The 16,395-nt window shown below is 38.8% G+C and overlaps 1 protein-coding gene across 1 annotated transcript in view; it reads left to right on the top strand.

The window, feature by feature from the left end:
* RNF180 (ring finger protein 180) overlaps positions 1-16,395 on the top strand; it is a gene marked incomplete at both ends in the record, with an annotated part of 141,472 nt that overhangs the window by 81,758 nt on the left and 43,319 nt on the right. Inside the window, one exon of the mRNA XM_080933529.1 lies at positions 8,019-8,244. Coding sequence (XP_080789655.1) covers positions 8,019-8,244 — 226 coding nt within the window. The remainder of the gene's footprint in view (positions 1-8,018; positions 8,245-16,395) is intronic.

Genomic DNA, 16,395 nt, shown 5'->3' with positions numbered 1-16,395 from the left:
GTGTTCACTGAGTAGCACATTGTTCAGCTTCCCTGTGTATTTGGGTTTTTTGTTGTGTTTTTTGTTATTAAAGACCAGCCTTAGTCCATGGTGATCTGATAGAATGCATGGGAGTATTTCAATCTTCTTATATCTGTTGACACTTGTCTGTGATCAAGTATATGGTCAGTTTTCAAGAAGGTGCTGTGAGGTGCTGAGAAGAAAGTGTATATAATTTTTTTGTTTTAGGATGAAATGTTCTATAGATGTCTGTTAATTCCAAATGGTTCACAACCTCCGTTAGTTTCTCTGTGTTTCTGTTTAGTTTCTGCTTCCATGTTCTTTTCACTGCTGAGAGTAGAGTGTTGAATTCTCCCACTATTATTATGTGTGGTATAGTATATGCTTTGAACTTTAGTAGGATTTCTTTTATGAATGTGGGTGCTTTTGTATTTGGAGCATAGATGTTCAGGATTGAGAGTTCATCTTGATAGATTTTTCCTGTGATGAGTAAAAAGTGTTTTTCATTATGTTTCTTGATAACCTGTAGTTGAAAATCGATTTTATTTGATATTAGAATAGCTATTCTAGATTGTTTCTTGGGACCATTTGCTTGGAAGGTTTTTGTCCAAGCCTTTTACTCTGAGGTAGTGTCAGTCTTTGTCTCTGAGATAAGTTTCCTGTATGCAGCAAAATCCTGGATCCTGTTTATTTATATAGTCTGATGATCTATGTCTTTTTATTCTGGAATTGAGTCCATTGCTGTTTAAGAGATATTAAGGAATAATATTTGTTGTTTCCTTTTTTTTTTTTTGTTAGAGGTAGATTTATGTTTGTGTGTCTTTCTTCTTTTGGTTTTCTTGCATAATTATTTTCTTGCTTTTTCTAGGGAGTAGTTTCCGTCCTTATGTTGGATTTTCAATCTATCATCCTTTTTAGAGGTGTATTTGTGGTCAGATATTATGTAAATTTGGTTTTGTTCTGAAATATCTTGGTCTCTCCATCTATGATAATTGAGAGTTTTGCTGGATATAGTAACCTGAGTTGGCATTTGTGTTTTCTTAGGGTTTATGTGAAGTCTGTCCAGGATCTTCTAGCTTTCATAGTCTCTGTTGAGAAGTCTGGTGTAATTCTGATTGGTCTGCCTTTATGTGTTACATGTTCTTATTCCCTTGCTGATTTTAGTATTCTTTCTTTGTTTGGAACATTTGGTGTTTTGACTATTATGTGTCTGGAAGAATTTGTTTTCTGGTCCAGTCTATTTGGAGTTCTGTAAACTTCCTGTATGCTCATGGTCATCTCCTTATTAGGGGTAGGGAGGTGTTCTTCTATGATTTTTTGAACATATTTACTGTGCCTTTTAGTTGATATTTTTTTGCCCTGTTATCCTTTTGTTTGGTCTACTCATTGTGTTCTGGGTCTCCTGGAAATTTTGGGTTAGGAGATTTTTGGTTTTTGCATCTTCTCTGACTATTTTGTCTATGTTTGTAATGTTGTCTTTGGCCCCTGAGATACTTACTCTCTTCCATCCCTTGTAGTCTGTTGGAGATGCTTGTATCTATGACTCCTGATTTCTTTCTTAGGTTTTCTATTTCCAAGGTTGTCTCTTTTTATTGATTTCTTTATTTTATCTATTTCTGTTTTCAATTCCTTCACCTGTTTGTTTGTATTTTTCTGTAGTTCTTTGAGTGATTAGCTCTGGTTCTCCTGTAATTTTTTGAGGGAGTTTAAGGTATTCATGCGCTTCTCAAAGATCTCTGTCATCATCATGAAGCATTATTTTAAGTCTTAGTCATTTTTTTTCTGTAGTGTTGGGAAATCCACTACTGGGTTCTGATATTGCCAGGTTGTCTTGGTTTGCATTGCTTGGTTCCTGTGCATTCTTCTTGCCTGCCATCTTGTTGTCAGTGATTGTAAGTGATCTTTTTGGTTCTGACTGGTCCTTTTCTCTCCTGTGAGTCTGAAGGCTGGTGATCTCAGGAGGGAGATTGCTCATGGGTGTTTGGCACTTTGTAGGCAGGCATTGAGTTCTGATGGCAATGACTCAGTTCTGTCTTCCTGGGCTCTTGTGTGAGAACTCTTGTGAGGTTATTCTGGGAGCTCAGCCCTCTGCCCACAGGTCCTGAGTCCTAATGGTGGAGACACCAGTCTTTTATTAGGCCAAAAAGGACCCTTTTTTAGAGACCACCAACTCCCTGTGCTCTCAGAACTCTTGGTGTTCCCTCCTAGGACAGTGGACCTGTTCATCAGGCTCACCCTTGGTCCAGGTGGAAAAGTACCAGTGCCACTGATCTGGGAGCTCAGCCTCCTGTGGGCAGACCCTGAGTCCCAGTGGTGGGGACCACTGTACACACTCTAAACCATTGAGCCATCTGTAGTCTCTTTGATGTCACTGAGCCTAATTGTAATTGTACTTTTCAATATTTCATAGGTATCTCAAGTTGTTATTTCTTTGGCATCTGCTCCTAGAGATTTCTATGCTCTTTGGAGAGCATTGTGATACCTGAAATTTTCATGTATTCATGTGTTCCCAGAGATATTTGAATTTCTAGCAACTCAGACATCTCTACTTAAAGAGTGTCTGACTTAGTAAATGACCTTCTTCTGAAGATATGCCTTAGAGTATCTATAATAAATGCTACCTTTTGTCTGACTGAGTATATTATACTCTTTCTATAAATGTTGTTATGGTTAATGATGTTGGGCACAGTGCATACCATGAGAATTTCTGAACAGCTCAAATACAGACTAGTAGGTCATTTAAGAAAATGGCTGCCATATAGCATTCTAGGCAATTTCTTGGACACATAGTATGTTACCCTTTCTCAAAGCAAGGCTACTGTTCTGATTTCAGGTTATTCAGGTCTAAAAGCCTACACAGATTGTAAAACATATACAGTGCAGATTTCCAACATTCACAATGAACTTGGGTATCCTGTGCCTTTCTCTGACTTGTAGCCCAACAAACAGAAGACTCATTTTATGTCACCCAAAGAACCCGACTGACAAATATTATGTGTTCCTTTCCAATTACTCTACTGTTGGCACAGGTCTCTGAGTGTGACAACATACCAGTGCCTTTCTTGCTCAGCTTTGGCAGATTCCACCACTCATTTCAGAATGTAGCTATTTACTTGCTACTTTGGTTTACTTTGCTAAAGCAGAGATTTGTGTTAGTTTTTTATCCAGAATTTTGAACCTGTAGTTTGAAAAAATTCTGAGCTACAACTACAATGTGTTGCAAGTGACATCCTCCATGAAGAAGTATTCAGTTGTTGCAGAAGATCAGAACCCAAGGGGCATTTAAAGTTTCTAATAATCTTGGTGCATACCAGAAGGAATCTTTGCAATATCCTGTCCAATCTTAGCTTTTTTATCTGTTTGATCTCTGTTATCATATGTAAGTAGATATACATTAAATAATTTTCACCATATGCCCATTTTAGACATAGTTACTGATACTAGAAAATTGTCACATTAATATAAAAGGACCCATGTTTGTCCCTCACAAACTTTTACCCAAGATTTCATAGGGAAGACTGTATTTAATCTAGGAAGGGTTCACTGGATACTACCGCATACCCCTGGGTTTCTACAATGGAGCGTTAGACAGTTGTATACCCTATTTGATCTGTAACTCCAGAATGGCCTTTTTAAAAAACCTTTTTGATCAAGCATGAGAAACAGTTGTCTTTTCTCAAGGTTATTATAGAATTTCTAAATGCTTCTGTTCCTCCTTTCATGTTTGAGATTCTGCTTTTCCTGAACTTATTTTCCTTTTTACCATTTTACACCAGACCAACAGGAACCAAGTCACGTTAGTGAGTTCTTTATAAGGTTGCTTTGCTCACTGTCTGACTCCCAGTTTATCAGAGGTGACAGTCTCTTTCAAATGTATGCCAGGGCACAAATGAGTTGTCATTTTCTAGTACCAATAGCTGTGTTGTATCGATACTTCCGTTCCTGAGCCTGCTTTCTGCTCCTCACTGCCAGTATGATAATGGACTGCTCCTAATTCTCGTGGGCAAAATTCTTTCTTCAGTTAGGTGTTGTTCTCTACTGTGTTTTAGTGATGTTTCAGTCCTCATATTTAGAGTGATAAAGCAGAATTATAAACATGATTCTCTACAAACTGTTTAGATATGGTTTTCCTTACCTTTGCTTGCTTTTCTTAAGACAGAGTAAGTATACAGCCAAGCTTGATGTCAGTAAGTGAACAGATGTAATTCCTTTGTAGTGTTAGAAGCATAGAAGCCTCATCTACCCCATTCATGCTACATTTCTGTAAGCTGTGATATAAAGTTCTAAAGTTGTGGGAGTTGGCCAGAACTCAGAAAAATCCACTGAGAGCAGTTACATAAACATCACCATCTACAAACTTGTAACGTGTTTAATACTCAGTTTGAAAATCTGAAAGTGACAGCTAATGATGTTTTCAACAGGTAAATGTTGAAAATGCCACTCAGCAATGATGAGAGTCTTAGAGCCAGGCTTCACATGGTGGGAGGAGAGAACCAACTTCTCCAAATTGTTCTGTAGCCTGTGGCATATACATGTCCATGCAAAATAAATAGATTAATGTAAAAAATAAACATGAAAAAAACCTAAACGCTATTTGAGAGAAAAAGTATTGCATTACTTGATATAGTACAGTAAGAGGTGGACTCCCTAAGGAAAAGCATGAATGTTAAAACCACAATGGAAAACTTTTTCTAACTGAGGAAGCAATGCAAAAACTATGACTGTAAAGCTGTTTGTTTGTTTGTTTGTTTGTTTGTTTGTCATACTTTGATTTATTTTGTGTGTGCTGTAGTTCAGAGGACAACTTGTAGGAGTTGGTTCTCTCACAAACCTGTGGGTCCCAAGGGTCAAACTCATGTCTCTGCTTTGTACCATTACCAGCTGAACCATTTCACCAGCACAGTGGGTTTCCTTTTTAATAGAAGGCAAATCTGTAGAATCTAATGTGTAATAAAAAAGACATTTTGGGAAATAAAGTAAATCTAAACTAATAATGATAAACACACACACACAACCTATGCATAAGAGAATACCTTGTTTCCACTAAAAAAGGAAAACAGTTATCCATAAGTCATTATTAAAAACTGTCAACCTTGAATCAGAGGATAGGAATCATTTCACATAGTTTTTGTTACCCCCTCCAAAGACTATTTGATGGCAATAAGAGATAGTTACAGCCCTTTCCCATTTGGCCTGGGACAAGCTTTAAAAAGTCTCAACACAAAACTCTAAATATTTTGCATAGTTATTATTCATTTAGTAATGTAATGGTCCCTACTTACTTGGCATAAAACATGAAACTTGTAATGTTTCTGAAACAGCCATGCCTTTGAACACTCTAGCTAACCCATGTAAACATTTGACATAGCCGAGGAAGGACTTCACTGTTCAGTAACATGTGTAGGTCAGTTCCCAGCACCCACAGCAGTTGGCTTCTACTGCCTGTAACTCCCAGCTTCAGGGTCCTGACAGCTCTGGATTCTAGACCTAATCTGCCCAGAAAATGCCACTGAGAGATCTTGGCCAAACAATTCAGGTGTTCAGGATATGGCTACACCCAAGGCTGTTAATACTTGTGCAAGGAGTCCTCACATTGTAGTAAGAATGAAAGGCAGGTTAGTGGGCTGAAGAGAAAGTAGGAAGTAAGAAGCAAAGAACACCTACAACATGGTGAGTCTCTTGGGAAGGTTTACTGTTGAGAGAGAAGAGAAGGTCAGCGTGAGCTAAGGGGCAGTTCTTATTGACACATTTGTTTGGTGTAAAGGTTGTGGAATGTGCATGCCAGTCACTGAGAGGACTGGGCTAGCTGACAGGAGGGAGTGAGCGTCAGTAGTGAAGACAAGCACTGGCTCAAATGGAAATAGAACTGAACCCAGATAACCTTAAATGCTTTGGTAATAAATAGGAAAATAAACCAGCCTGCAAGGTTTATGAATATTTTTATTATAAAGACTTCTAATACATCATTATTTTATCCATAGGCTCATTATACCTCAAGTAAAAGTTTTGGCTTTTAAACCATGACACAACAATGTCATTCCAAACTGTACACAGTCATGAAAATGTTCAGGGTCAGCCATAGCAAGAGTGACAGTGCTATTAAAGGGTTTCAACAGTCAGATACTCAGTCATACTCTAGAGTTGTAGATTATGATTATGGGACAGGACAGACAATACACTAATGTGCTGAAATTAAAAAAAAACAGACAGACTCCTGCTGGCAAGGCAGTACCTTATTTTATCGCACAAATGAAAATTTTTTGTGGAAAAATGCAAAATAAGAGGATGATAATTGCAAGGTTCGCCATACATAAGAGTAATCCTCAGATACATAATACCTTTAAATAATACAAAGAGTAAAATAATGCTAATATAAAAGGACAGTAGTTCTAAAACAAACAAAAATTGGAAAAATATAAAATAAAAATGTGGTCCAATTAAGAATTCTTTCCATCAAAGAGTGATACTAGAACGGGGGAAAACGCAAACTAGAGGAGATAAAACTCACTACCAGCAAATAGGTGGGTTAAATAAAAATGTTCCTGGGCGTGTAGGAAAAGCGAAGATTCAATTAAAAATAAATTAGCTCAAACTCAGCTGTATTCTTGTATAAAATGAGAATGGCCATGGAAAATACACTTATCTAGACAAATAATAGTTTATGCCATGGTGCTATTGCTGCACAAATCACCAAGGGACACTTGGTGCTACAACACAGACACCATAGACTGGGACAGGAGCGCCTATACTCCTTCCTGTAGGCAGGAAAGCAGATCCTAGGGAGGCCGGTGTCAGAGGAAGACCAGTCTGCAGTGCTTCCTTGTACGGGGTGAATGCCATCCTCGCTGACAGAAGAACGGGAGAATGAGAGGGATTAGTTCTGCTCCTTAGCCCTACACAGGTTATCACCAGTCCAGTTCCTGAGACTTCTGCCCCATGACGGCAGCACCTGTGCCTCACCCTTTCGTGCTGTTGCACTGAGTAGAAGCTTTCAAGAGATGAACTTTCAATGCATAATAGAGGGTTTGGTTGTGAGTTTCTGTTTGTATCTCAAGCCTCTTTTGTGTTCTGTAGACATCTGTATCTTCCTGTATATTAGAGCTGTTTAATAAACCCGAAGTCCATTCGGTCACTCACTGATCTCATCACCAGGAAGAGAAAAGAAGGAAACTTTGATCTTTTCCCCAGAACATACTGTAGCTTGAGAAAACCTTTCCCAAGGCATCATCAGGAAGGATAGAGTCTGGGGTGAGAGGAGATGAGAGGAGGCAGATGAGGAAGGAGTGGTCACAGTTATTATCTATTAAGTTTGAGCTAAGCGTTTGCAGAGATCACCTGGTCTAATCCCCGCAGCTTCACAGGTTGGGCACCTCTGAGGTTAAACAATGGGAACTTTTCCTCAGTGCTTTATGCTGCCTCTCCCAAACTATTGCATGTGGGAAGAGGAGAGGTTCCTCATACTTCTGTCCACAAAGCTAATCCTATAATCACCCCACATTGTTTTGCCAAGTCTACCTCCTGACATTCCCTAACTTAGATACATTCTTTTGGTATTGAGGCCCATAGAGATGCAAGGGCTACTGGGAAGTGTTCCAGGTTCAGTGTGAGGGGGAAGAGAGACTAATAAACATCATGAAAAGATGCCATGGTAACATTCTGTAACCAACGACAGTCATTATTTTGGTTGGGGGTGGAGAGATTTAATCCCAGTGCTGGTAGATGTAACCCTTAACTACAACTGCTCAGAATTACAGGCATACTTAATATGCTTAGGTATGGTTCAGTATTTCGTTTTATGTAGAAATATTCTAGAATAATTGAGGTTTCTGGGATTTTCATTTATTTTCTGTTTCTTCTCACCTTATCAGATCACACTTCCATCAACTTGAACTTGTTACAAAAACAGATACTATACGCATCTCATAACTGTTTTAATTTTAACAACATATAAAGTTACCCTCTGTCAGGGAATCCAGTCTCACCCTCAGCTAAGAAAGTGTTTGCCTTTTGTTTTGCAGACCTTGAGTAATGAAATGACTGCAGATGAGGAGACTGAACTCACAGAGGAAAAGGACAGCTACATCTGTGCAGTGTGCCTGGATGTATACTTCAACCCCTACATGTGCTACCCCTGCCATCACATCTTCTGCGAGCCCTGCCTACGGACTCTGGCCAAAGACAACCCTGCAAACACTCCCTGCCCCCTGTGCCGGACAATTATTTCTAGGGTCTTTTTCCAGACAGGTAATGTTCTCTTTCATTATCATAGTCAAGTAGTGTTTTCTGATTATCTCTTGGTTTTAACTCCAAAGCAGCATATAAATCATTGTGAAGTCAATGAAAATCATCCACAATGTGATTGTTGCTCTAGTTTATAAAACAATGCTTGCCCGACTATCCCAGAACCACAGGTACAAGCAGGACTTCCTTGCTGGCCCCTGTCTCTGCACTCAGATTCTCCTAAGCATCCTAGCCAGCTGTTGTTCTGTTTCTACAGACACCTCCATGGTGATGGGAATTCCATCTGAAGTAAAACTGCTCACTTAACTCCTCATGTCAGCCTTCTGCTGCTGCTTCTGTGTGAGGACAGAAAACCAAACTCCCACATCTCTGAGCCAGCAATGCCTGATGTTTGACACTGTGGCATGATGTTGTTAATTATGAATGTGTTGGGCCCTGCCCATAGCTATCCAGGGATGCATGCAGCCCCGGGCAGCAGATCTGAGGCATCTATTCTAATCATTCCTAATGTGACTAAACTCTTTCATTTTACTTGGAAAAATAAAAGTAAAACTAGAGACATAAACACAAGTTTTATTCCCTGAAATAAATCAAATGGCCCACCACTCATCTGAGTGAAGCAGTGAGCTTGGATACCCCAAGCCAGCCAGCTGCTCAAAGGCTTGAAGTCTCTGAAAGTACAGGCTTGACCCTCTGATCTGCCTAGTGCAAGAGACTTGCAGAATCACTGCACATCTCATGACCACACGATAATACCAAGCAGAGAAGTGTGGTCAGGGACCAAGTCTCTCAGCAGTTACTCCTTCTTTCCTGGGAGCAGAACCATCAAAGATGGAAAGAGGAAACTATCTTTGTAAGGGCAGAAGCTTTCAGGATATTTCTGCTCTCTATCTTGTGCCTGGACCATTGATGTGGGAAGAAAGGGTTCTGTTGTCATAGCAAGAGAATATCTTATTCCCAGGAGTTACCATCACCTACCAAGAGCGTGTTTTGATGGGATGCATCTGTTTCTCATGTCCGTACCTCACAGAATCTCACTAAATACTGTACAGTGTTCATACAGATCTTATATATGCCTTTTAGGTTATTGTTTAATACAGATAGCATCATAAAATGTATTTCCTTTTTGCCCTAAGCCAGTAATGACTAAATTCTCTTTTGGTTTGTTTTCAGAATAAAAATTTCACATTTTTGTTTTCAAATAGTTATTCTAAAATAAGTCATTCTAGTAATATCAACATTCCCTTTAAGAAGAAACTATATGTGCTTTTGCACTGTTCATTTATAGACTGACAAAATAGACTGTCCTCCTTACTACCTCAGAAAGATTTGAGATAATTTATAAGGTATGTCAATGAAATACTGAGATAAGAGAAATAAAAGCTGAATAGAACACAGCCTACACATAGGTTCAGGTGCAGATAGATGCACATGGTGTGGGTTCTTCACAGTAACTAAATACAGGTTGAAATATGCTGTGGGGTCCTCACTGTAACTACAGGTTGACATATGCTGTGGGGTTCTCACTGTAACTACAGGTTGGCATAGCTGTGGGGTCCTCACTGTAACTACAGGTTAGTGGCGTTTTAAATATTCTAATGCATAACTAAAAATGCAAGTATTTTAAAAAGTGATTTTCATGATCCATTGAAAGGAAATAGGAATTTTTAGGGATAAGCAAAGGAGTGTCGGGCAGTTAGTTCTAAGAAAAACTTTGGTGTGTGAGTAAGCACTGTCTTCAAAAACATTCTGAGAAAAAATGTAGCGTCAAGACTTTGCTTTGTTGCTTATGGTGTTTTACATAAAACCTGAGGAAACACCAGTATACATTAGAGACAGCCATATTGCTAATTGCTAATCCAATATGTCTCAGTTTTCTTGCTAAAATAATTTCAGGTAGTGAGCTCGGACTCACCTGTGTCAATTTGTACCACTTCAATGCAGAATTTAATGGATTTCTTTCCACAGTAGTGTGTGTGTGTGTGTGTGTGTGTGTGTGTGTGTGTGTGTGTGTGTGTGTGTGTGTGCTTATGTGTCTGAGGGAGACAGGGAGGGAGAGAGGGGGAGAGGGAGCGAGTATATGGGGTGTATGCATATCTAAGCTTTTATCATTGTTACCCAAACTATGAGATCATGTGAACAAACAAATTCCCTTTTTAACCTAAATTTATTGTGTTTCTTGTAATGACATCATGTTCTAATTAGCTCAGTTACATTTATAGAATATTTATACTTTTTTACATATAATTTTATTTATACAGTAATGGCACACGTGGATAAATGTTTGAAGGCACCATAGCGTGCTTCCTTATGATGAACTTTCAAAGGAGAAGTAGCAGTTAAACTCTTGTTTTAACATAACCCATGAGTTATTAGTAACAGCAGTATGTGAGGGCTTACTGTCTCTAAAACCTTGGTCAACTAGTTTTGTTTTAAATTCCTGACTATAATGATTCTTTTATATTTTGTGCCATTTTTTGCTACATGTAAAAAGCCATCTTACTCCTTTGTCATTTGCACCTTATTTTTAGTTATGGTATTTTACTAATGTGCCAGATATCTAGATTTTGGGTTGTTTTGGTTTTCTTTTTGGTAGCATAGGTGTTTAACTGTTGTCCTTACTGTTAATAGGAGATAAAGGCCCTACCAACTCTACACGTTTAGAAGTCTTCCCTTTACCTATGCTTTTGAAGTCACATTCCATTCTCAGTTTCCCACATTTCCTGGGGTGCTTGACTTACCTGAGAATAAGGTACCATTTTGGAATCCTTAGCACATGACTCAGCAAAATATAACAAGGTATTCTCTCTGTGCCAACTGAACTGTCTTTCTTGGAAAAGACATCTCTCTTGGCAGCTGTTTTTGTCATGGTTTCTATTCCTGCACAGACATCATGACCGAGAAGCAAATTGGGGAGGAAAGGGTTTGTTCAGCTCAAACTTCCATATGCTATAAATCACCAAAGGAAGTCAGGATCGGAATCGAAGCAGGTCAAGAAGCAGGAGCTGATGCAGAAGCCATGGAGGGATGTCACTTACTGGCTTGCTTCCCCTGCCTTGCTCAGCTTGCTTTCTTATAGAACCCAGGTCTACCAGCCCAGGGATGGCACCACCCACAATGGGCCCATAAAGGGGAGGAGGACCCAGCCCATCCCTCCTCCATCACTAGTTGAGAAAATGCCTTACAGCTGGATCTCATGGAGGCATTTCCTCAGCTGAGGCGCCTCTCTCTGTGGTGACTCCAGCTGTGTCACCTTGACACAGAACAGCCGGTGCAGCATCTGTCCTCACTACTGTCAGTAACCATTACCTCACTTCTAACTATGCTAATATTTATATTTTAAAACTCCAAAAGTTTAAATGAATTTGAAAATGAGTGACATTTTAGTGGATATTTTATAGTAATGATTATTACAGTTTGTCACTTTTCAGTGAAGTTCTATAATTCCTTTCCTAAGGGCTCAGTTTATGTTGACTTTATGTATATGTAGTCATTGGTTGCTCTTACAAAACTGATTGTTTTCTCTTCCTCCACTATTGTCTATTTTTACTGATATGTTAGAAAAAAATGTCACCTAGTCTTGGATTCTTCTGTTTCTGTCATCTGAGTTACTGTTAGGAATTATTTAGAGAATAAATTATTCATAACAATTACCTAATGTTCTTATTCTGATTGTGAGTAAACCACTGTTATTGCCAACAGTTACAGTGGAAAAGCTGTCCTTTATAGCAACTGAAGACACTACACAATGAATTAGGGTCCCTTGTTGCACACTTATGTTAACCCAATGGGTAAAAATATAATGATGTTCATTTCAGATTTATCTCATGGAGTACCCTTTAGTAAAATAATGTCTTTACACTTGAATTGTAATTATATGCTCTTGGTTAAACCACTTAATGTTAGCTGTGATTTCAGTGTACTACTTAATGCTGATAAAAGTTGAGAAGTTGAAGTAAGATAGTATGCATCAAAGGAATGACAGAGGCATCAAGATATGCTTGTAAGAACAGGTATGAGGATAGACTGTTAAGGTTGTAAAAAATAATAATAAAGTCACATTTGTAATGGTTCTTTCAGTTGCTAATTCATATTCATAAGCTCCTTCCTAACTTAGCCTTGAGCATTGATTGAGTCCTCCTAACACTCACCAATGGGTTTATCCGTAGCAAACCCCATCCTGTGTTTCCTAGTAATGTAATTTCATTGGCCACAGTCACAAATGCGCATGTGCTCTGTCCAATAAGATGAGAAGAAAAGACATTGGAAGAGCTGCTTGCTTTCTTTTTGGACAGGAGTAAACCTGTATAACAGTGGTACCTGTTGTAGATATCTTCTAAGCAAATGGGGACCCAGCCTTGGTATAAAGACTATGAATGGATGTCAGAGCTGAGAAAAATACATGGTATTGATTGTAATGGCATTGTTGAACCACAGAGTCAGGCAAGCCTGAAGTTCAGCTTTAGATTTCCTATTATATGAAATAATACATTTGCTCATTAATTATGGAAGTTTTAACAGATTTCCTGTGAAGTTTCAACTAAAAGTAACTTAACATGCCAGGTCTAATAGTGCAAGCTTTTAATTCCAGTACTTAGGAGTTAGAAGCACTAAGATCTTGGAAGTTTTAGGCCAGCCTGGTCTACAGAAAGAGTTCAATGACAGCAAAAGCTACATAGTAGACCCTGTCTCAAAAAGAACAAACGAGAAACTAACATAACTGATAAAGGTTATATTAATTATATATATAACCAACTTGAAAATATAATTTGATGCATACAAATTCATATGTATGAAGAATAGAAAGCAGTATAAAAGCTACAGTCACCAGCACCAAACCAATGATAACTACAGTTCCAAATAATCAGACAACCTCTTCTGGCCTCCACAGGAATCAGACCAAACTACTGTCCTAGATGGACCCAGAAAATAGAGTCATAATACATACATATCAAAATATGGATATATAAATATAAGCATCCCTAATACAGACAGACAAATGCAAGTAAATAAATAAATAAGCAGCCATAGAAGACAGTCACAGAAAACAAACAGCAAAGAAAGGCTTTGCTAGGGTAGAGGGTAGAGAGAGATTCAAAGAAAGAAAAGTGCTCTCTGTGCCTATCAACAGCAGCACACGACCTAAACAGAGCAGGCGTTTTACTCACAGCATTCAGAAAGGTGGAGGAGACCACAGGCAAGAGCAGAGAGGAAGAATTGCACAGGGAAAACAACCTCTCTCAACTGTGTATACAAGTCACTACAAAAATAAAAGACAACCACTAAAACAATACTCAAGGAAGAAGAAAAATCTACATACCATGAGTTACTTGATTTTTTTTTTCACAAAAGTGCCAAAAATTAGCCTTAATGCTGGTTGAACAGGTGCTTCTAGAACCATTATATACCACATGGAAAAGAGTGAATTTGCACTCCTGCCTCACAGTGTCTGTGTGTGTGCTAACTCCAGAACAAAGCCAGAAATGTAGAGTGAAATAAAAATAAATTATTAGAAGAAAGCATAAGATTTTATCTTCATGAACTTTGATTAAACAATGGTTTCATAGATATAGCACCCAGAGCACAAACATTCAAAGGGAATGGATAAATCAGACTTCATCAAAGGTTGTTTTGTTTTGTTTTGTTTTGTTTAGCATTACTTAGAAATAGATACATCAAGAAAGGGCAAAAAGAGATGAGGATCTTCTCACAAACATTCTGACTAATAGACTTGAGGTCCATGTAGAGAGACCCTGTAAGTTGAACAGAAGGTGGGAATATCTTGGTTATTGCAAGGGGGTCACAGAGTCAGTACATCTACTAGACAATCACTCAGGCCTCCCACCCATATCCTGTTCAGAACACACCCTGATCTTAAAAGGAAAGCCCTCTATTCTAATATGTTTCTCTTCTCAACCAGCCTTCCCATTTTGAATCTCGCCCTGACCCTTATTCAGCAGAGTTCAGTGTACATAAGCTGATATAAAGAAAGTGAAGTGCATGGACATCTCACAGCAAACAAGGAAATAACATTTAAGCTAACCTGAGACTTTGAGCATTATAAAGAAATGTAATATTCCATCAGAGATGTTTTTACTGTCATGATAGGATATTTGTTTTTAGGCAGTAGGGCAGAGGAATCTGCAGGTTTGGGAACAGTACCAAATAATTCTCAATTATCCCATTTCTGTCTGACCTTCCAGTTCTACTAGACTCTGTCTAGGATGTTCATGTAGCTTATCAGCAAGAATATTACACCCTTTAATAACCTCTCTTTGTTGTGACCATATGTGATTTGTCTTGGTTATGTCCAAATTTATGAGAAAATCATTTCACAGTTTCTCTAATTCCACACCAACAAGTCTATTCATTCTTATGCTGATGTGGTTCCAGTTCTACTTTTCTTTGTTCCTCTGAGATTCCTTTTTCCTCCAATTCATCTTATGTAGAATGATCTCTGCCTCTGAACCCTACAGGGATTCTCTATCAGGAAGACAACTGGACTGTGTCCATTTGTCTTCTATTGTATTTACTCCATTGCTTTGATCTATGGAAGTGAATATTCTTATTATGAAAAAATAAGACTATCTACACAGTATTTAGAGTGTGGCTTCTCAGAGCTCTGCCCTCTTTGTGCCATCCTTATAAATTTTACTCTGTCCACATATTAGGAAAGACCTTTGTTTTATTTTTCTATTGGATATTTTCTTTACTAACATTTCCAATGTTATTCCCTTTCCTGGTTTCCTCTCTGGAATCTCCCTATGCTGCCCTCCTCCCCCAGCCTCTATGAGGGTGTTCCCCCACCCACCCATTTCCTTCCATCTCCCTGCCCTGACATTCCCCTATACTGGGGCATTGAGCCTTCACAAGGCCAAGGACCTCTGCTCTCCTTGATGCCTAATAAGGCTATCCTCTGCTACATATGTTGCTGGAACCATAGGTCACACCATGTTTTCTTTGGTTGGTGATTTAGTCTCTGGAATCTCTGGGCGGTCTGGTTGATTGATACTGTTATTCTTCCTGTGGGGTTGCAAACCCCTTCAGCTCCTTCAGTCCTTTTTCTCACTCCTCTATTGGGGACCCCATTCTCAGTCCAGTGGTTGGGGGCACTCGACTTTATATTTCTTAGACTCTGGTAGAGACTCTCAGAAGACAGCTATATCAGACACATGTCAGCATGCATTTTCTAGCATCCACAATATTGTTTGGGTTTGGTGACAGAATATGGGATGGATTCCCACAGTCTCTGGATGACCTTTCTTTCAGTCTCTGCTCCAACCTTTGTCACTGTATTTCTTCTGATGAATATTTTGTTCCCCCTTTAGAGAAGGACTGAAGCATCCACTATTTGGTCTTCGAACTTCTTGAGCTTCATGTGGTCTGTAGATTATATCTTACATAATATGAGCTTTCGGGCTAATATCCACTTATTAGTGAGTGCATACCATGTATATTCTTTTGTGATTGGGTTACCTTGCTCAGGATGTTTTCTAGATCCATCCATTTGCCTATGAATTTCATAAAGTCATTGTTTTTCATAGCTGAGTAGTACTCAATTGTGTAAATATATTACATTTTCTCTATCCATTCCTCTGTTGAAGGACATCTGGGGTCTTTCCAGCTTCTGGCTATTATAAATGAGGCTGCTATGAACATGGTGGTACACGTGTCCTTATTATATGTTGGAGCATCTTTTGGATATATGCCCAGGAGTGGGATAACTGGGTCTTCAGGTAGTACTATGTCCAGTTTTCTGAGGAATCACCAGACCGATTTCCAGAGTACTCTACCAGTTTTCAACCCCACCAACAGTGGATGGAGGAGTGTTCCTCTTTCTCCACATCCTCACTAGCATCTACTGTCACCTGAGGTATTGATCTTAGCCATTCTAACTGGTGTGAGGTGCAATCTCAGGGTTGTTTTGATTTGCATTTCCCTGATGACTAAGGATGGTGAACATTTCTTTAAGTGCTTCTCAGCCATTTGGTATTCCTCAGTTGAGAATTCTTTTTCCAACTCTGTCCCCCATTTTTAATAGGGTTATTTGATTCTCTTGGGCCTAACTTCTTGAGTTCTTTGTATAAATTAGCCCTCTATCGATGTAGGATTGGCAAAGATCTTTTCCAGATCTGTGGGTTGTCTTTTTGTCCT

This window comes from Micromys minutus (genome assembly GCF_963924665.1).
Source record: "Micromys minutus genome assembly, chromosome: 20".
NCBI classification, from domain to species: Eukaryota; Metazoa; Chordata; class Mammalia; order Rodentia; family Muridae; genus Micromys; species Micromys minutus.
Note: the sequence above shows the minus strand (reverse complement) of the source record. Positions and strands in the feature narration are given on the sequence as shown.